General features: G+C 38.4%; 1 protein-coding gene across 3 annotated transcripts in view; it reads left to right on the top strand.

The window, feature by feature from the left end:
• Positions 1-23030, top strand: part of LOC127623885 (calcipressin-2-like) — an 82962-nt gene that overhangs the window by 6978 nt on the left and 52954 nt on the right. For all 3 annotated transcript variants that reach the window (XM_052098466.1, XM_052098467.1, XM_052098468.1), the window contains exon 2: positions 2501-2718. In XM_052098466.1, the coding sequence (XP_051954426.1) occupies positions 2503-2718 (216 nt within the window). In that variant the 5' untranslated portion in view covers positions 2501-2502. The remainder of the gene's footprint in view (positions 1-2500; positions 2719-23030) is intronic.

The raw sequence follows: 23030 nt of genomic DNA, 5'->3' as shown, positions 1-23030 counted from the left end.
TACTTGGAGCGTAAATTCGAACTAAGGGATCTCAAGATGTGTTCAATCAAATGTTTTGAATGTAACGAATGTCTGTTTTGTGCTGTCTGTTGGATGGTTGTTTTCTTCACTGTATAAACTGTGTGTTGCCACACAGCTGAAATTTCAATTACTGCCCTCTGGAGTAAACGGGTGGTTCTACAAGCTTGCATTTCTCAGGAATCTTCCTTATATGGGGGGTATTGCGATTAATTGCCTTCATTTTTTTTAAATCGTAGTGAATTAACACGTTAAATCAACAGCCCTAATATAAATATATATATATATATATATATATATATATATATATATATATATATATATATATATATATATTTCAACAAAATGTTAGAAGTTGTTATTTACAAAATGAGTTTTGTAAACAAAAGAAATTTATTATTTTCCATCATATTCTAACGGTTGTTTCCAAGACTATCATAAGTTGTAATTTTAAGGGTGACCAATGGGTGAAATTCAGGCCGAGAAATTAACTGTATTTAAAGAGTGACAAAAGGTTAATGTTCGGGCAAAAAAAAAGAAATGTCTAAGAATCAACAGGGAGATTAATTGTTGATGTTTGGGCTGAATAAAATTATTTCAAAAAGCATTAAAGGGATAGTTCACTCAAAGATGAAAATTCTCTCATCATTTACTCACATGCCGTCCCAGTGTGTATGACTTTCTTTATTCTGCAGAACGCAAACAAATATTTTTACACAAATATATATCAGCTCTGTTGGTCCATTCAATGCAAGTGAAAGTTGGCCAGATCTCTGATAGGTGATATGAACAGAAAAATATTTAAGTCCTTTTTTTACTATAAATCTGCGCTTTCACTTTCACTTCCATATTCTTCTTCTTTAGTTTTTTGGCGATTCACATTCTTCTTTTATATCGCCACCTTCTGGTTGGGGCTGTTCAAAGTTGCAGATTTATAGTAAAAAAAGTACTTAATTATGTATCTGTTTCTCACCCACACCTATCATATAGCTTCTGAAGATATATATTTAACAATGGAGTCATATGGATTACTTTTATACTGCCTTTATATTCTTTTTGGTCCTTCAGAGTTCTGGCCACAATTCACTTGCATTGTATGGATCAACAGAGCTGAAAATGTTTTTAAAAACTCTTCGTTTCTGTTCTGCAGAAGAAAAAAAGTCATACACATCAGGGATGACATGAGGGTGAGTAAATGATGAGATAATTTTCATTTTCAGGAGAAATATCCCTTTGACAGGGTGACAGATGGTTGAAATTTTAGCTGAAAAATGACTATCAACAACATGTTAATCAATGGTCAAAATTTTGATCGCTCCAGAAACGAAGGGGGAATTAACTAAGAGTTAATTGCATCCAGTAAAATCATATTTGCATGCACTCTCTGCGATGGTTTAGCACCATATTCACTAAAGGAATTATGCAGATCAGACAACAGCGCAAACATGCCCACAAAAAACACAATTTGCACGCACATTTCCAATCTTGTAGGCCAATTCTTAACTCTATATAGCGGAGGATGCAGCAGACCACCGTGATCTGAAAAACTCTGCCGGGACTGTAAAACAATAATCAACATGCCAAAAGTGTGCTTGACTACACCAAGCATCTGCATATATGCCAAGTATAACAGAGTATAATTTTATCATTATTTGATTAATTACTGCTGATATGATCAACAACAACAAAATTAATTTTACCAGCTGCTGTCATCTGGCGGTAACAGCACAATTTTTTTTGAATGAAGCGCAATCTATAATAAGCCTAATTTACAAAGAAAGGAGGCATATTTTTGCAGATTTGAGGAAAGGAATGAAAAAAAAAACTCAAGATGCTGTGCAATTTCAGCGCTGATTATGTCTGCTTAAACTTGATTGCGGGAGGTCAGTGAATAAGGCACTGGTTTTTGTGCTGAAATTCCACATGCATTAACAGGGTAACCAATGGTTGAAGTCATAAATGCTCCAAAAATGAGGTATTAACAAACCTCTTTATTAGCCAGCTAGATAACGGTACTCTGATGAAAAGTTAAATCAACAGAATTTGCAACACCACTCAATATTCTATACATTACAGAAAACTAAATGTTTAAGTTTGCAAATCCAAAAACTTGTGATTAAAAAGTGAGATGTAGTAACACTGCATAATTTTCTCCATAAAACAAGGGGAGAACATTTTTAATCAGTTCACATGTGAATAAGTGAGCCAATCATAACAAAGATCACTCACATGTAAGAATCAGAGAGGTACAGTAGCATAAACAGCACGCGTAATTGTAAGGGTCAGAGAGAGGGTGGAAGTGGTCAAGTAAAACTAAATTACGATTGTTTTTTGGGCAAGAAACCTTACATTATAAGTTGACAAAAATGCTACAAAATTGAAGAATACGCTCGATAAAAACAAACCTAGGAAAAGTCTTAATGCAATTGGTTATGTTAGAAAAAAAAACATGCCCTGATTTAATTGTATTTACCCCTTACAGCCATGAAGGGAGAGCATTTTTTTGCCAACATGAGAAGTGCTCCATTCCTCCAGCGGGTCTACCTCCTAGGAGGGGAGGAGCTGGTCGTCCTGCAGTGCACTGTGGGAGAGTCCTCACTGGGAGACAGTTTCCAACAAATCACTGACTTCAATGATCTCCCCACATCCCTCTTCGCCTGCAACGTGGACCAATCAGTATTTGAGGACCAGGAGGGCAAGGTAAGGTTAAATGACTCATCCATTTCTTGCTCCATCCCACCTGCATGAAGGGATATGAAATTAGAACAGACATTTCATTGTACTTGATTTAAAACTCGCTCCTGATAAGGTGAAATGTGTAATTTCCAGTCTAGTCTCAGGGAATGAACAATACTTTAATTACATTTTTGCAAACTGACCTTTATTTGCCAAATGTTAAGTTTCGTGGCAGTTTCCTGGTGAAGTTAACACTAAAGGCACTACAACAACTATACTTTTTATTCACTTTCACATAAGTCACGGCTACAACAGCTGATTATACCTTTATAAACTCTTAGTTTTTTGCATCTTTACTCACACACTGCTATGTTATGTTATCGATACACTTACTATAACGTATCATTTAAAAAAAAATATAGGAATGCTTGTATTACAGACTCACATACATTTGCACACTTATTCTAGTGTGATTAGCTTCCATGGTAGTTCACCTCATAGATCATTGGACTTTTAACCCTGAAGTATGCGGTTCAAGACAAGACAAGTCAAGCATGCAAGCTGACACATGTGACGAAAGTTTAATAGAAGCAGCACAAAATGTTTTTGGACACTATCGGTTAGGTTTAGGTGTTGGTTTAGCGTAAGGATGTCTGTTTTGTGTCTACCTCTCATTTGATTTTAGATCACTATTGGTTAGGTTTAAGTTAAACGTTTAGGTTTGGGAGGTACATTAAAAACCTTGTTTGTTTACGACACCATTTCACTCACTTTTGACGGCCCCGCTGGACATTTCACTAGGAAACTTCTGCAAAACTTGCAATAAGGCATGTAATTTAGTTTTGCAAAAATGCTGCCATGGTCACGTGATGTTCATTTGGCCACTGATATCACCAAACAGAATTGCCAAAATAATTCCAAATAATTTTCTAAAAACATTTCAGCTGCCCCAACAATCTTTCGTTTTGGAAAACTAGTCAGTTCCCTGCAAAAAAAAAAAGAAGCTTATTACAGGTAGTCCCACCCAGAACTCACGCTATTGGTTGAGCCAGATGTTGGCATGTCGAACTGCTCAAATAGACAAAGCAATGTTTTTGAATGCATCACAGAGCCACAATATTTAAAGTTCCCAGGAAATCAATGAAAGGCTTAATTACTGAATAAATTACACTTCACTTTTAAAGCCATTCACAGGTTGATTTTCCCAAAAGTGGACAGGGATGTGTTCAGGAAACCTGTTTGAAAACAGTCATGATTTTTGCAATTTAGTTTGGTGATGCTAGTGGCGCAGAGTTTGCATGCTTCTCCTTTAAGAAAAGGCATTACTTTGACTGCATTTTTTAATTAACGTCATTCTAAGTAAATACATCACGGACACATTGAAACAATGGCAGTTTGATTGACAGAACTGCTAGAATGCTCAAGTGGAAAAGGAATTCCCCAAACGTGCATTTCAGATTGTGTATTAGGACTTTTCAACCCAATTATCCATGTGGGCTATATCAGGTGTGAAATTGAGATTTTGAGCTCTTTTTGAAACGTCTTTATTCGCATTTGCAAGCACCCTCAAGAGTGAGCTTACACTTAGAGGCAAGGGAGTATACTGTATCTCTCACTGTATCTTCTTGTGAAAGCCTACGTGAAGTTTTGCTATTTGAATGATTTGGTTATGATGACCTATGGCATCCATGTTCAGTTTGGGTGTCTTATTTTGTCACAAGATAACATAAGTGCTCCATGATTGATTAAAACTCACATGATGTAATGAGGACTTGTAGCAGAAATTACGAGTTGCTTTTGGCTTCAATGCCTTGATGATAAAACATAGCAAATCAATGAAAGAAGGAAAATCTATTAAAGAGTAAAACAGCTTTTAAAGTTTTATCTAAACAGATGTATGTTTTTATAAGAATAGTTCACCCAAAAGTAAAAACATTATGACATTATTTACTTACCTCTTTTTGTTTCTTCTGTGGAATGTGAAAGGAGATTTTATGTATAATGTTCATGCTGCTCTTTTCCATAAAATGAAAGTAAATGGGGAAGAGTGCTTTAGAGGTCAAACAAGACAAAATGCACCAAAAAAAGTAGTTAATACAACTTGTGTGTATTTTTAAGCCATACAGGAGCTGAAATTTAAATAATTATTCACTGAAAATGTTGCCCTGCCTTCACCATAGCTTTCAAATCTCATTTACACTTCTACAAATTTAAACTTGGTGCATTGTGATTTTTTTAGGGCACATGGAAGAACCTATTTGAATGTATGCAGAAAGACAAACAAGTTTTGAGAGCTACAACAGAGGGAAAGTTTTCAATTTCAGTCTGTTTCTTATACTAAGCTATCAAACTGCTTCAGAAGACTTGGAATAAAGCACATGTGTCGTAGGGACTACTTTAATGGTCATATTTGGTCATTTTTGGAGTTTAAGAGCATCCATTCCCTCATTCACTTTCATTGAATGGAAAGGAGCAGTGTAAACATTCTGTCTAACATCTCCTTTTGTGTTCCTCAGAAGAATGAAAGTCAAAAAGGTTTGGAAAGACAAAAGTGTGAGTAAATAATGATATAGTTTTCTTTTTTGGATAAGCCAGTCCTTTAAAAATGTATCTGTAAAGTATTTATAGTCTTTAAACGCTAATACTTCTGATTGTTACATCACTTGAGAAACAAAATGCAGTGGTGACTGAATATTTGAAAACTGTATTTAGCCCAGACATTCTTCCAACAGTGATAAGAATTCAGTTAACGTGATATGCTCAGCTCTGCCTGGTCTGTCTGGCCCTCTGACCTGCACTGGACACACACATACTGTAGACACAATTCTTACACTGATATGTCCTGACAGTTACTCTCAGACAAACTAGATCATCTGAGAGAGATCAGAGTGTAAGGTGGTCCATGACTCGCTCCATTGAGTCACAGACTCAGAAGGGTTCTTCGTGAAATAAAACTAGCACTCCGTCTTTCACTCTTGAATGGTTCCACTAATGCGAACACACACAAAGTATTTCTTTAAAAGTATCCCCTTGCTGTGCATTAACTAGAACCTGACTTTGCATGACTCATGTGGATAATTTCCTTACATAACAAGTAACAGTGTTGAAAGTTATTGTTTTAAGGTGAATTTAGTGATCCGTAATGAGGGACTTTGTTATACCACACTGTTAGTTTGGTTTGGGGCAAGGTTGTGTGGCTTCAGTGTTCTTGCATTGTACCCTGGATAGTGACTGCAGCATGGTTATTAATTTTGTATTTTTTTTTTTTTACTTGGTTAACTAAGTACTCATAAACATAGGAAAGAGATTATGCTTATCTCAATAGCTTCTGTGTTCTGTTATAGGAATAGTTCACCAAAAAAGGTTTGTAGTGACCACGTCTATCAAGATAATGACAGTATAAGTAGCCCATATTACTTGTGCACTATATTCCAAGTTTTCTGAAGCCATACGATAGCTTTATGTGAGGAACAGACTGAAAATTAAGTCATTATTTACCTTAAATTTCAGTGTGTTTGGCCTCAGAAGACTTGGAATATAAATCACAGTTTTGGAGCTGTTTGGACCTTCTTTTTCTTTTTTTGTCTTTGTCTTTTTTTTGTCTGTTGTTGTTCGCCAAGGTTAAATATTGACTTTGATTTTTGGCCGAGCTATTCCTTTAAACTGAAGAAATTTAATTTGGAATAAAAAAACCTTTTTTCTGTTGTCTGGCTCAACAATAAAGGATATAATGTATAGTATGTAGTATATATAAAATGATCCAAATGTTATTGAATTGATACTCACATCAACATGTACTGTATCATGCCTGCAGCTGCTAACCAATAGATTCTCAGTCGCCATAGATTCCATTTAAATGTAATTTAATATTATGCTATATTATATAATATTATATTATATTATACGGGTAATGGATGGGCGGGAACCGGCTGAGCAGTCAACAAAATTTTAATGATGTAAATTAACTTAACAAACACACACGCAGTGGCCGCGTGCGTCTCTCTCTCTTGAACTGGCATCCCCGGATCCTCTTTATCCCTCTCCCGCTTCCTGGAGGGAGGTGTTGCCCTTCTGGCCGTCCTTCTGCTGACAGGTCTTCCCTGCATCTCTGGTGCCCTGGAGAGATGAGGGGAGGGAGAGTGAAAGAGTGAGGGAGAGAGACACAGAGAGAGAGAGAATGAGAGAGAGAGAGAGACTTGCTCGCCGTTCCCCGGACACACCGTCGCCTGGTCCTCAGCCACTCCTCCGTCCTCTGGCAGAAGGCAGCCGCTCCTCCCCTGGTGGATGGCTGCGAGTCCTCTGACCCCTGGTGGATGGAATGGCTTCTCCCCTTCCTGGTGGACGGCTGCGGTCCTTCCAATCCTGGCGGCCGGCAGTGACTCCTCCATCCCCTGACAGATGCCCGCGGCTCCTCCTCTGGCAGACAGCAGTGGCGAGGTCACCACGAGAGTGCATCCTTCCTCCTTCTCGGGTTTTGGCACAAATGTAATGGGTAAAGGATGGGCAAGGAGGTGGGAACCGGCTGAGCAGTCAACGCAACTTTTAATGATGTAAATTAACTTAAACAAACATAAACACACACACACACACACACAGCGGCCACATACGTCTCTCTCTCTCTCTCGAACTGGCATCCCCTGCTGCTCTTTATCCCTCTCCCGCTGATTGGGCTGATTCAGCGCTGGGCGTCCATCATCACGACCCAGCCACGCCCTCTTTCTCGTCACAATAATTTTATTACCTATTTCGGCAATAGCAATGATCTAATACTGCAATGCTTGTTCACAAATGTTGGACAAATAGATGTAGTCTAAAGTTCACTGTTTTGAGCAAAATTCTCATCTTTTTAGCCAAATAATTATGCACAAGAATAAATTAATTAAAAAATATTTTATTTGATTTCTTTGTGAACTTCAATTTAAAGCTACAATCACTGTTTCTATTACACAACAAATCCCCTATTATAAATGAGGCAACATATGCTTAATTAGGCAGCTAATTGTGCTGATAAGACTGCTCTGAAATATTAACCGATTAACAGAGCATGATTGCATCTCCTTGACTGGCCAACCTGCAGTAATGGCTTTTTGCTGAACTGGTTACACTAGATAAAGATCTTTTCCCCACCCCCACCCTCCTCACATGATTACAGAACACTTGGTGGTGAGCTGCAGAAGCTGTCTGACTGCCGCTTAATGAATCCGTTTCATATTGAAATGGGACGTTTATATATGAATGGGTGTAATGGAGTCACTAAGGCTGTGTGGTAACAACCTAAGTGATACTGTATTACAGTCGGTTACCAAAACCTTAACTACACTGTATCAATTTTTTTGTTAAGAGGACATTAGATATGAGAATCACATTAATGATTTTGGTTCCTTAACAGTTTCATCAGTGATTCTTTTAGTTTAGTTTTTTTTTCTAAGAAATATTTGGAAATAATAAATGCTTTTTTAAATGATTTACTGCCCTTAGCAGCCTGTCACAATATGATCAGATCTACAATATTTTATTCATTCTTATTTGTTTTTTTTATTAAATACCACTAATTACAACCATTCGTTCATGAATCAGACTACACTGGTTATGCTCCATGGTTTGCACTGTAGATTCAATAGAACCGACACATAAGCGTCATTTTTTCGGGAATCAGACTACTGAATGCCTGAATGCCATTATAGTCTGTTGCCATAAGATTTTTAACCTTATATTTCACTTGTGTATTTGAGACGATTCTACCCCAGCAGCCGGTGGTTGCTTGGCTGTAGTCCCCGGTGACCATGCAATCCCTTCAGGGTATTCAGCATCCGTGATTGGATTTGGCAAACATCCGGAGAGCAATGGAACGTTCCAGATTCATGAAGCGCAATGACAGATGACAGCTAGACAGAATAGACTGTTGCTATTCTTGTATCACCCACTCTGCTCTCGCTTGGGCTGCTGTCGGGGGCCCCAACTTTGCTGATTGATCAAGGAAGGTCAAATTGTTCCAAAGGAGCATCAGTACCATGTTGTCTTCGGGTGCGATTCTCAGAGCTGTCAAAATGTTTGATTGTGTTTGGCACTTCTGGAGGACGCGTTGCTTGAGCATCCGATTCACTGAATCAGTTTAGTAGGCTGTGATTATATTAACCCCCTGAAAAGCCCAGGCTGATGCGTAATAACTATTTAAAGACATATGGCATTATTAGCTGCCTAAGAATAGTGCCTGAAAAATCAGGCAGTCTTGAGCCCACGCAGGAGAGCTGATGCAATGCAAATTATACATTTCGACTTTTATTATAATACTAAAATCAACATACCTTTCTGCTATAGTTCACCCAACAATTGATGTTCTGTCATCATTTACTCACGCTCATGTCATTCCAAACCCCAATTAATTTCTTTCTTTTGTGGACCACCAAAGGAGAAGTGTAGCAGAATGTCCAAGCTGCTTTCTTCTATAAAATGTAAGTGTTTGGTACCACGTGCTGTCAAGCTCCAAAAAGCACCAAAAAAACGTAATAACAGTAGTCCAAATTACTTGTGTGCTCTATTCCAAGTCTTATGAAGATATATGATAGCTTTGTGTGTGGAACAGATTGAAATTTAAGTTGTTACAACTGTGGTTATCATTCACTTTCATTGTATGGCAAAGAGCAGCTTGCAATGTAAATATAAATTCTGATATACAGTAAATAACTCCTTTTTGTGCTCCACGTAAGATAGAAAGACATGTGGGATTCTTAAGACATGAGGGTGAGTAAATGATGACTGTTCCTAGCATTATTTTACTGACTGTTGTTTTATGGTTTTCCCTCATATTGCTATTGCAGTGGCATTTACTGACAAAATAAAAAATGTCATCCAGTTGTATGTCATGTCTATCTATCATAGACCTTTTCTGCATCTCTCCCTTGAGTTCACCATTCATCAATACAATTGATCTCCAGTCTGGAAATGTCACACATGCAAAACTAGACATGATTTACATAGTGTCTCACTTATAAAGTGGCATTTGAGTTTTTGTCAAGGCAAACGCTGGCAAATATTTTCTGCAGCAGGGCAGTGATTACCCAGCCTCCGAGAGACTGACTGAAATTTATCCTTGAGATGTTCTGTTTGCATTGTATATAATGCTATCTATCCTTTCAGAAACCTTGCACACCCAAACAACCAGGCTGTGGTTCACTCTGTGACCCACTCTGATAGATCTAGTCCCTTCAAGAAGCCCCTCACACTGTTACCCAGGCTGTAAAGCAAGATTTTCAAAACAAGATTTTTAATGAATAACAACTTAAATTTCAGTCTGTTTTTCACACAAAGCTATTATTCGACATTAGACTTGAAATATAGATAAAAAGTCACATGGACTATTAAATCAGGCTTTTCTCCTATATTGTGGGTGGCACATGCAACACATTTCAATTCTACATGATAAGGTTCTATTTTAAAGTGCTATGGAGCAATTCAACCATGTCAAACGGCTAGACAACCCCGACATTCTGAACAGCGCTCATAATGGAAAGAGAAAACATCTGTCCTGCACCAGCATTAATACAAGACTTTTCACTTCTACACATCAACAATCTTACTAACATTTATCACAGTAAACTGTAACATAATTTGTAGCACTGTATGTTAATTAATGTATATGCCATAATTTGGCACCCCTAATGTTTTGGTGCCTTATGTCATTTTTGGAGCTTGACAGCCTCTGGTCACCATCCAATTTTATTATGAAAGAGAGCAGCATGAACATTCTTAAGAAAGTCTTATTTTGTGTATTACGAACAGCTAATGTAATGCACCATTTTAGAGTCACTTTAAGAAGGAAAGGTAAAAACCAAACCTCAGTGGTACAGCTATTTTATGATGTCATTAAGGACCCATGACAAAAGACAGAGGAGAGATTAGAGGAGTTCTGGTTTTATTGGTGTTATGTAATTGAGCTTGCCGGTCATCATGAGTTCTGCTTTATATGGGCATATCAGTTTTAAGTAGAGTTACAAGTTTGGCCTTTTGTTCTGCATGGATTCCTTTCCTGAGGCTCAAGTACTATAAGTGTGTGTGTGTGTGTGTGTGTTTGTGTGAGTACAATGGATGTTTGAGTTCTCACCCCAACATGCTGCTTGCAAGGTTGGCTAAAGTTCACGAAACAACAGAAACTGTGGCCCAGATATGTGACACACTAGAAATATCAGACATCTGCTTTCTTGAATGACATTTATAGGGTGCAAGGACACAGAAAATGTGAGCTAATGCTATTCTCAAGTAAGCCATTAACATTCCAGTGTCACTCTTTTATTGTGCTGGCTAGCACTGATACGTGATGCTGTGACTCTTGTTGTGCACACTGTCAAGGTTAAATAATTAAATAGGGATCTATTAGTATTAATGCCGATCACCCATGCAGAGCTGTGCATGATGTGTGCATGACCTCTCTGCTGTACCTGTTTCCAATGCTGTGCTCAGTGTTTTTGCCAGGGGGATTTAATACCTCCCACACACTACACATGCTTATGTCATCATCTTGTTCTCTCTACCCCGCATTAGATAACACTCATACCTCTCATCTTCCTTTTTACTGTCTATTGCGCTCCATAACAATTCTCTGTCATTAGAATACAAAGTGGCTATATTCGAAATGGATTAATAAAGCATTGCTTAAGGGTCTTTCACACCGAGCGCATCACTGCGTTAAAAAACTTTATACACCGCACAACATATACTACAGAATGCAGGTATCTCGAGATTTGAGAATCTTTTAAAAGTTAAAATGGTTTTAACTTGTATTAAAAACACAGCGGTCCTGATAAAACGATCAAAAAGTGGTCAAAAATATCCATCTAGTGCATGTTTAAGAAAAAAAAAATTACACAGCACAGTGGTCAAAGATGTCAGTTTAGTGCATGTTTACATAGAATATCTATTAAAAAACAGTGCAAAAACATGTTCAGTGTGAAAGATTTCTAATGTCACACTGTGTTTTTAAGAAGCGGCACTTATGTGTGAGATGCTAAAAAAGGAATGAGACCCGGCCCAATGGTCAAATATGTGTCTCCCCGTCCCCGGCAGCAGCGCACCCCCAAGTGTTGCTCACCAAGATGGGGTCTCAAGATGATCCGGAGGCCTACCTTGAGCTCTTTGAGCACCCCGCTGAAGCTCTGAAATGGCCGTCGGAGCAGTGGGCGGTCCATCTTCTGATGTTCCTGACCGGAGATGCCCAGATTGCATCACAACAGCTTCTGGTCGCCAACCTCCTGGACTACTCAGTGCTAAAGAAGTCCATCTTGCAACGGGCCGGCCATAGCCCAGAATAACACTGCTAGACTTTCCACTCCTTAACGCTGAGCGAGGCTGGCCAGTCGCCCGTTTGCTAAATTGAACATTTTCCAAAGACCGACTCACCGGTCATGGGCGGGATCTGCTTCCACAAACTCCATCTCTCCCCTTTCTTCATCCCAGGTGAAGAGAGCCCGCAGCAGCAGGGGGGCCTCGAACTCCCGGGGGCTGCCCAGTCGCGGTATCTTCCTGTCTACGTTCTCGGGAGGGCGCGTATGTAAATTTTTTTCTGTGGGAGACGCAGATATAAACACAGAGATATTCTAATAGAAGGTTCCCACAGCGATTGGGTCATCCCAGTGGTTCTGGTACCTAAGAGCGATGGCTTGGTCTGGTTCTGTATGGATTATAGAAATGTTAACGTGTCGAAATTTGATGCTTATTTAATGCCTCGTGTTGATGAACTGCTCGATTGGTTGGGCACGGCTTGCTTTTATTTGACATTGGATTTAACAATGGGATATTGACAGATCAATATGAATCAGATGGTTCTCATCAGGAAACCGATGGAGTGCGTACTCCAGGTAGGGAAGGAGGTACTGCCCCAAGTGAAGGAGTTCAAGTACCTCGGGGTCTTGTTCACGAGTGAGGGGACAATGGGAGGTTGGCCGGAGAATCGGGGCAGCGGGGGCGGTATTGCACTCGCTCTATCGCACCATTGTCACGAAAAGAGAGCTGAGCCAGAAGGCAAAGCTCTCGATCTACCGGTCAATTTTTGTTCCTACACTCACCTATGGTCATCGAAAGAACTAGGTCGCGAGTACAAGCGGCCGAAATGGGCTTCCTCAGAAGGGTGGCGGGCTTCTCCCTTAGAGATAGGGTGAGGAGCTCAGAGTAGAGCCGCTGCTCCTTTGCGTCAAAAGGAGTCAGTTGAGGTGGTTTGGCATCTGGTAAGGATGCCCTCTGGCCGCCTCCCTAGGGAGGTGTTTCAGGCATGTCCAGCTGGGAGGAGGCCTCGGGTTCAGACCATACCCCGCTCCAATGGCTCCATCTCATGAAGGATGCCAATGCCTGGATCACCTGTTGGTATCTGGCACTCCAGCCATTTAATTTCGAGGTGGTCCACAGGCCAGAGGGTGCTGATGGCTGTCACAGACTTCCTCTCCGGAAGGGGGGCAGGCTGGACATTCCCCTGGCCTGAGTCGGGCGGTGAGGGTATGTGGAGGGGAGGGCATGGTTGAGCGTTCATTTGGGGAGAGAGGAAGCGGTAAGCGTTTGCACCTGAGATGAATGGCTGTTTATCTGTTTATTTGTTCGCAGTGAGAGACAGGGGAAATAAAAGGGACCAGACCTCAGAGTGAGGGAGCCCATCTGAAGCTAAGAGTGTGATGGCAGCTGCCAGTCCCACTAGTGATATCGTTTGAGTGTTGATCTGAAGCGTTACAATTCCGCAGTTAAGGAAATGTGTTAATTGTGTGTGTGTGTGAATAATTTTTGCTTTGAGTTAGATTCACAGTCTCTCGCTGCCTCATTCCTCGAACTTGTTACAGATGCAAAAATGCATTCAGTGTGAACGTCCCCCTACTCCGCATTGCATGGTTTTACTGTACTGTTTATTGGCTGCTATTTTATTTAATTGTTTGAGAAACAGTCTGAAAAAAATATGTCACTTTATGACGTTTTTATGCTGGACAATTTGACCTTGTTAAGTTGTATTACGGCTGTAGAAAATTGATTGAAATGTAAACCAGTACTGAACTGGAAAAAAAGTTAAAAACGCACACAAATGCACGCGCACACACACATACGCATGTGAACAGACCCACTCATCAGTCAACTAATATGCTTGAATGTTACTACAGAGACTACTGTATAACATTGACTACCGAGGTGTCTGGCATGACGAAAACATAAAGACGGGTATTTATCCAATGTAATAGAATCTAAACAAGGCACATGACACATGACCTGACAACTGGTGAAATTGCATGTGACGTTTGTGCAGCCAAGACAGTGCTTGCATTGTGGCTTCATTGTGGTTAAAAACTTAAAATCAAGAACTTCATTGAGTCAAGTCACCCACATCATGTCTCTCACAGTTTACTAAAAACAGCATATAGAAATAAAAATCTATAAAAATAGTACTAATATTGGATATTAAGTCTTTTTAGGTGTAATGTATGTACACATGTAGACTTCTGTAGTCAGCTTGAACTGGTCCATAATAGCTTGATGAATTAACTGTGTAACTTTTTAAATAGTTTTGCTAAAGCAGACAGCAACTCTAAACAGATAAACAGCACCTATTTATTATTGACTGAGGATTTTCAAAGCATTGACAAGCTTATTTTACATTGTTTTACAGCATTTGTCCACCATTCACAACATTCAACCATGCATGTTTAAAGATTTTAGACTGATTGCATGCCAACGCGGCTGCCGCTAAAGCAAATATCAAATTATTATTATATTTTTTTATATCTTATGTGGCAGCTGCTGTGAGATACACACTGATACATCAGGTATTTAGGTACAGGAGCAGCATGCAGAAATGCCCTGCATTGTGCGGTTTCCTGCAAATTAACTAGAAAATCATGTCAGTTACGATATGGCCCTAATATTATAAGTGTTTTTGGATGTAGCATTTGCAATCAAATCATGAAACATAACTTCTCAATGAGTGCTAATTACTAATGTGTTGAATCATTTGTATGTACTGTATTTTCCAAAATCAGTCGGCAGTTAGAGAAAAAAAGATTCAGAAAGAAATCTCAGAATAGACTATTGTTTCTTTAGATAGGGATAGTTTTAAATGAAACTAAATAAAATTGAATTGACAAAATGAAAATGAAGTAGAAATAAAAATAATAACTTGAGTGGAGGGGAAAAAGCAACAAATAATTAAAAATGTCAACAGAACGCAATAAGAATTGTGTTAAAGGACAGTTTTGCCTTCATACACCCAAAGCATCTGCTTTCATTCTGAAACCACTTTGAAGTTTGTTCAGCAGGATACTAATCATAAAATATATATATAAATGAAAAGCAAGTTTATATTGACAAACTGTTTTTCTTAGTTGTGAAGTTTAAAATAAGCTAAAAATATTGATGTTGAGTTTACAGTTACAATTTGTATTATGATTCATGAGCGGTTTCATTTGGACTTGACTCTGACTTGTTATGGACTCGGTCTTGAGTCCGACTCAGCCCCTTTTGGACTTGATTGTCAAGTCAATTCAATTTTATTTGTATAGCGCCTATCACAACACACATCGTTTCAAAGCAGCTTTACAGAAGATACTGCAGAAATAATAAGACTAATATGGTACTAATCCGGACATAGTCAATGTCATAGCTAATTGTGGCCAGCTGCCATTTACATAATTGTGGCCTGTTTTATTTATCTCTGAATATTTTCCATATTGCATTCCTGTAATATGCATCACATGTCACAGCTGTCTACCATTGAACCCTTGTATTCAGGGGCAATGACGCTGCTCTTTGTTCAAGGCTGCAAATCAAAGCCTTTTGGAAAGACAGACGAAAAGCGCTGTGCTCTGATTTATTGTAATCACAGGCTGGAGAGTGTCTATTAGGATGCAGCTGCTACATGATTACCAAAACAATTAATATAAAAGTGATCTATTTGACTTGGGAATATTGGTGCCGTCAGTCTGAGTAACACCTGGTCTTTACATGTGCCAGGAGTACAATACCCCTGGTTCGAACTTTAAAGGGGCCATATTATGGGATATAGAATTGCCCTCGCTCTTTTAATAACAAAACATTTAAATGTAGCAAAAAACAGCCTGTTTAAGTGTTTGGTGCAATAAATTTTGACTAGCATTATGATTGTACTTCAGGGCAAACAAATGATATAAAAGTGTAGATCATAGGCCTATTCATACTTTTCAAGATGTGAGCTGTTGCATGTTTCCTCAACATTTCACAGTGTCAAAGCATGTTACTGTGAGACTGCTATAGAGGGATGATCTGAGGACATGTTTTGTGAGCTATAATGCTGTGTTAAAATATGAATGTCCTTCCAAAGTATGTGCGGTGAGTCAGGGTAAGGAGTAGAACAGTTTTACTCCACCGAGTGCTGGAAATAGCTCACTCAATCCACATTATTCACAGCGAGTCTCTTTTTAAGAATCCTGTGCAGAGATTAGAGCCATTGTGACTTCCAACCCTGACAATTTCCACACATATCAAAGTTTATGCTATGAGTAATGACTAAAACAGGGAAAGGACTCATTCATTCCAAGAATTCTCTTTTAAGATATAGGCTAAATTTGTACACAGTTAATGTTAACACAGTTAATATTAATAGCACAGGACCAACAGATTTGCTTTTCCTACTTGGCCACACTGTCCTAATGTAATAGTTCATTCAAATATGTACATTCTGATATAATTTACACACCCTCATTTTGTTCCAAAACCTATATAACTTTCTTACTTGCATGGAAAAACAAAAGGAGGCAAAATGTTAGCTTCATGCACCAGTCATTTTCCTTGTATCTTTTCCATGCAATGACAGTAAATGGTAACTTAATTCGGAGACAAAACAGCATTTCTTGCTAGTTTGTAGTTTTTGCACATCCTGTGAAACGTGAAAGTTGCCATTTTTATGTGATTTTAAGATGTTTTTGTTGTTTTAGCCTTGATATCTAAGCAGCAGCAATATAAGATGTTGAATAGTTATCATATTGCAGTTCAAACCCTGAAGTTCAACCATCATCTTGTGATCACTGAACATTGAACTATAAGGGGTGTTCTGATCAAAGTCACATCTTAAATTAGGGCTGCCTCTACAAGCAGTAAGCAGTCCATGACCGCTTACAAAACTGGAGGTTTACTCCAGCTTGTCGAAATGATTCCAGGAAAAGCCAGAGTAAAGATTTTAACATATTACGGTCATATTTTGTAGTGCTTTTTCTGCAATGAGATCAAAGGCACAGACTCAGTAGGTGGAGCGAACAAGTGACATAACATTAGCCACGTTTACATGCAACCAAATAATCTGTTTATAATCCGACTGATGGCTAAATCGTATTGAAAAGCCTTCATGTAAACACTAAAATCATCTGATTGAGCTGGATCCGAAACAGGTCAGCCTTTATCCCTCACGGAGGCATAATTAGCCTAATACGGGACCGGGTGTGTAGGATCACGACCCGGCCCCGCCCTCCGCCCTGCCACATTATGTTTATACATGATACTCCTTGCTGGAACCTAATTTATACAAAGCAATGACAAAACACATTATTAGGGTATGTGGGCTCGCATTGAATATTCTGCAGCGCACATTTTTCATGACATCACATAAACCAAAAAAGTATTATGTTTAATAGAGACTTAAAGCAGCAGGTGTAGTAACGGCGTTGTGTTCCATTGCGTGCATGCGATTTCACTCACTTCCTGATTTCAACACCATAATTTCTAAAGCATTTCTTCTTTGCCATAGTGACAGTCGACCATACGTGACAGATTAGGAAAGTAAATGTTAGAATATGTTTTACAAGAGATGATGTAAAAGGAAAACAGTAAAAAGCTAAACATCCTCCTCAAAACTTATGCTAAATTATACGGGGTTGTAGGCTTTGAATAAAAAATTCTAAAATATAATTAGCATATTAATAATAATATCTAGCTTTTAGACGTAGGCTATTTATATTGTACTGCAAACTTCCCTTCTCTTGCTGTTTTAAATAGCCTACCTTTTTTCTTGAACGATTAAATGGTCAATTCCAGCGTTAGTGATTTTTGAGGAGAGTCCCTTCTGCAGCTGTTGCTTAAAGTCCCAAAGTTTCCATTCCACATCTGTAAACTCCTTTAAGGACAACTCTCACCTGTATTTACTTTGTACTCACATCCAGTGATGCCTGCGGTTAATCTGGAGGAGGAATGGGCATGAGGCAAATATATGGTTAAGTCAGACAGGGTATTATAAGCTGCTTCTAATTCTTCATTTGCAGAGTAGAGTGAGTAACATCAGAAGAAAGCTTTCCTGGCATATTTGTTTTAGATATCTCAACAAACCAAAAATGGCAATTATGGTTTTTGGTGCCATTGTCACTTTCTTAGCCTTTCTCCGCTTGTTTGGAATACATATAATGCACATGTAAATTAATATTTGTATCGGATTGCAAAGTTTAGGGGACATATAAACAGTAGCCTACATTATGAATCTGCAATTGGAATGAATTGATTCAGATTGACGAAAATTAGTGCATGTAAACATAGCCATTGATTAGTTGTGTGAAAAAGGTAATTTACATGCCCACATTTGGTTTCAAAACCATCTGACTTCTGTGCTTCTGTGGAACACAAAAGCATTTTGAAGAATGTTCATGTTGCTCTTTTTAATAAAAGGAAAACATATAGTGAACACTGAATTTGAAGCTCCAAAAAGGAAAAAACATGTCTTACATTTCTGTCTGTTCCTCACATAAAGCTATCGTATGTATTCAGAAGACTTGGAATAAGCACACAAGTGTATGGACTACCTTTTATGTTTTGTTTTTTTACCTTTTTGGAGTATGACACGAATAGAATGATACAATGGTCACTATATGTTTTTTATTTTTATGAAAAAGAACATTGTAGATATTCTGCTAAACGTATACATGGAAGCAAGAAAATAATACAGGTTTGGAACAACATGAAGGTGAGTAAATTATGACAGAAATTAGATTTTTGGGTGAATTTTTTTTTTACACTGTTCAAACTAAAGATATAGCTGATCTTAATAGCTGATCAGCAATCTTAATGATTCAGAGAACTCTGTTAAAGTTCCTTTTGGCACTTTGGAGTACCTTTATTCTTCTTCTTCTTCTTCTTCTTCTTACTATCATTATTATTATTATTATATGCACATTATTATTAATTTCAGTGCAAATTTCAGAGCTCATGCTGTTCTTTTGGGAACCCTGTATTTCTCAGAGCTTATCTACTGTTATTTATACAACTGTCTCGGTGAGCCAGAGATAAAAATGAATTTGTTTGTGTGTGGGATTGCCGCCCTCTCCATTGTTAATGACCCTTTGTCATTTTTCAAAATAACATTTTGATTTCTCTAAAGAATATTGTAATCTCAGCTCTTATTCAGAAAACAGAATAAACACATGTCATCAGTGGGGATTTTAATCAACTGTTTGTGACAGCGTTGACTTTGCCTATTCATTTAGCCTTGCATTAAGATCTCCACTTCATTTCCATTATGATGCTTAATTACACATCTCCTAATGACTTGCTTGTGCTGTAATCTTTTGCTTTTCCTTCTATTTGCTTTTCTCAACACTTAATGAGAAATGAGGCACTGTGAGGAGTGTAATTTAGGGCAAAGAGGTAAGTGTTGTTGGGGTATGGGCATGTGTGAGCTCCATTTTCCTGGTTTAATGTCCAAGGAGGGGCTCCAAAAGCTAGTTGTGAAGTGAGTTGATTTCAGCTATACAGGGAGTTATACAGTGAGGAGGAATGCATATTTTATATACTGTACCCCTCAACCCAAACCCTAAACCTAACAATCAGTGAAGTAAAAATTTAATGATATGTCATGTTTTGAGGGAAACATGCAACCTACAAATCGTGCTCGTCATTATTTGAATGCGATTACTTCCTGCTTTCAACACAAGATCTGAACCGTGGTCTCCCATGCAGCTGAGGCAACATGCTTTCGGTCACCCCACAAGGGAAGGAAAACACGCTGGAGCCAATACAAAAATGTATGATAGGAGATGGCGCTTGTCAATGAGTCTACATAAAGTGGCTGATCCTAGGGTACTGGAACTCTCAGAAACAACATGCCAACTTCCCGTGTTGTTATTTATTATCCATCAGTTACTCTATGAAGGGCTGTGCGTTCTTGGATTCAGTCTGCACTATTTCTTACATGTTGGTCTATACATGCAGACTGTTGTGTCTTACATTTTGGGTTGTTTCTTGCCAAAACCTACCATGAGCTTTCAGAAGGCTTGGAATATGACGTAAATTCAATGTGATCGTACGGAAAATTGACTGCTTATGAAGGTTTCTATACCCTTAAATAGGTTATATACCATTCTGCCGAATTACGGACAAGAGCCATCCCAAATCAGATATTTTTACACCCATTCAAATGCATTCATCTTTCCCTTTGGCCCTGAGACACGTGTTCTGGGCACATGGAAACAAGGAAGTAATCCCGTTTACTCTGAGACAGGTTCTGGTCGAGTGGGAACCAGAAAGTAATCGCATTGATATTAGCAACGGTTTAACAACGACGAAGGTTGCATTATTGCTCTAAATTGATTTTAAAATTCTTTTATTTGTTTATAAATCCCTGAACAACTTAGCCCCTCACTTATCTCTCTGAGCTACTGTGTTCCTATAACCCTTCTAGAGCTCTTAGATCAGGTACACAAAGACTTCTTACTCAACCCAGGTCTAGATTATAGCAAAAGGGTGAAGGTGCATTTGCTAACGCTGGTCCCAAACTTTGGAACAGCTTGCCCTTGCACATCAGATCCACGCCGAAACTACCGACTTTTAAATCACTACTAAAAACTCACCTTTTCTCTGGCTTTTATTGTTGTCTAATGAGTGTTTTATTTTATTCTTTCTAAGTCTCCTTACTTTTGTTTTTAGATTGTTGAATTATGTGTTTATAGATTTTCTGATTTTGTAAAGCACACTGGTCAATGACTGTTGTATAAACTGTGCTATATAAATAAACTTTGATTTTAACTTTGACTAAAATTACAGTTTTACTCCATTGATGGTAGGTTTAGGGATGGGGTTGGGGTGACTCACATGTGATGCCTCCCTGTGGACTTTTCACCTCAACAGCACTTCCAGCTTTGACCACAGTGGGCAGTAATTCAAATTTTGGTAAGCACAGAGTGATTTCAGTAGTAAAACATTTGATCTCCATTCGCCGAATTTACAGTGTGATCAATCTGGAATATTATAGAAAATTGGGGTGGGCTCTTTTTGGCCTGGGCCAGTAAACAACCACCCATATCTCCCAAACAATGCCCCTGGCAAACACATAGCAATGTCCTGGCAACCACCCAGAACATTCTAGCATCGCGACAGTGAGTTTTGCACAGGCATGCGCCACTCACTTTTTCTTAAAATGTTTTAAAAAATCTAGTTGAATTCATTTTTGCCCATTTGCCTCTTTATCACACACAAACATAGGAGAGAAATAGGAGGGAGATATGTAGGGAGAGAACAGGAGAATGGGATCAGGACACATCACAGGCTAGACATGAGTACCAGGGCTCAATGTTAACCACTGCACCATGGCTCTTGCAGCATAAACCTTTTCACTTTTACACTTACAGATGAAGCTTGGTCAGACACAAATTAGTCTGCTTGTACTCATAGTAGGATGTGTTTTCTTATCATAATCTACTTCCATAGCTAGTCGGTGATACAAATTGCCATGTGGTAACAGTTGGGCGATTCCTGGATAAAAGCTATACTTCCGGAGAGCAGGGGAAGCTTAAGGCTTGAAATGTGAAACAGAATTCTCAAATGTTCTGGTTCAGTTTGACATGGATTATATGAAAAATAAATATTTTTTTTTTTTTGTATTTTTCTGAATCTGAATTTTTAATGGTGTTTACTTCCAGTTAATTTGACATTAAATGTGTTTACTGGCACTGTAACCGTGTCCACATGTATGTGTGTGAGAGATAAGGAGACAGGTCTGTGAGGGAGAGAAGTTATCTGGAAGTGTATGTATGTGTGTACTGGTGGGCTGTTTTTTTCCTGCCTTGTTGTTTTGGAGTGGAAAGGTGATGGAAATATCCAGAGTGTGTCCCGGTTGCTCAGGGATGCTGTGTGAGCCATAATCACCTCCACTCAGTGGGTGTGTGTGTATGTGTGTGTGTATGTTGGAGGGAGGCAGTGGTCAAGCCTGCCGCTGGGAGCTCTCCAATGTCCTGAACACCTGCTTGCCACACACATGCACACATATGTTGGCGTGGCTATTCTTATGAGGACTCTCCATAGACATAATGATTTTTATACTGTACGAACTATAGATTCCATCCCCTATCCCTAAACCTAACCCTCAAATAAAACTTTTTGCATTTTTAAATAAAAAAACAAAAACGATTTGAATTATGGGGACACTAGAAATGTCCTCATAAACCACATTTATAGCATAATACCCTTGTAATTACCAGTTTGTAACCTAAAATAATGTCATCGTAAACCCCAAACCCGCCCATACACACATACACACCTAGCTATCTAAATGGGGAAATACCATAGAATTATATTGTTTTATATAAAGCAAAATATAATATTCATTATAACCTACCTAAACCATTTTTGTATTGTAAAAAACAGTATTTACTTTATTTATTAATCGATTTCCCAATTGAGGACATCCCCAAATGTTCTAAATGAGGTCTGATTAGATTTTCTTTATACCACATACACACACATTTACTTAAAGGTGCACTCAGTAAATATTTCCTCCTAAAGAAATTAACTGAATTTTTTAAACATGTATAACGCCATGACCACTCACATGAGATGAAGTCATATTAATAATCTTATAAAAGCTGTTTTAATCTACATGGGGCAGGGGCGCCCTCAGGGGCGCTGCCATTTTTGAATCACATGACCAGCTGAATATAGTACTCGCTTAATCTCTGAAACCGTTTTGTTATTGGACACTTTCACTCCTGGATTAAATAAATCATTACTGATTGTGAATAGTGAATTTCTACAATGGCATCTGTAACTGAAAACTATTGATTTTGAATGATGCTCCATCCACACCACTAAGATAACACAAACAAAAGTAACTGAGTGCACCTTTAAACCATTGACAGGGTTTATGACCTTTAGCTGATAGCCTATACAAATTCTATAAGCAAATAGTAATGAAAACTGTGCCAGTTAAGCACCACTATAATTCTAAACAATAGGAAATGCAGTGTTTTAAAATATTTTTTTTAACCCAATGAGCATTGAAGTGTATTTTATTTTATTTTAGTGTTATTTTAGCTTAATATTTAGAATGTCATCATATTTGTACTATCAATGTAACTGACAGTTTTTTC

This window comes from Xyrauchen texanus, chromosome 30, assembly GCF_025860055.1.
Source record: "Xyrauchen texanus isolate HMW12.3.18 chromosome 30, RBS_HiC_50CHRs, whole genome shotgun sequence".
NCBI lineage: Eukaryota > Metazoa > Chordata > Actinopteri > Cypriniformes > Catostomidae > Xyrauchen > Xyrauchen texanus.
Note: the sequence above shows the minus strand (reverse complement) of the source record. Positions and strands in the feature narration are given on the sequence as shown.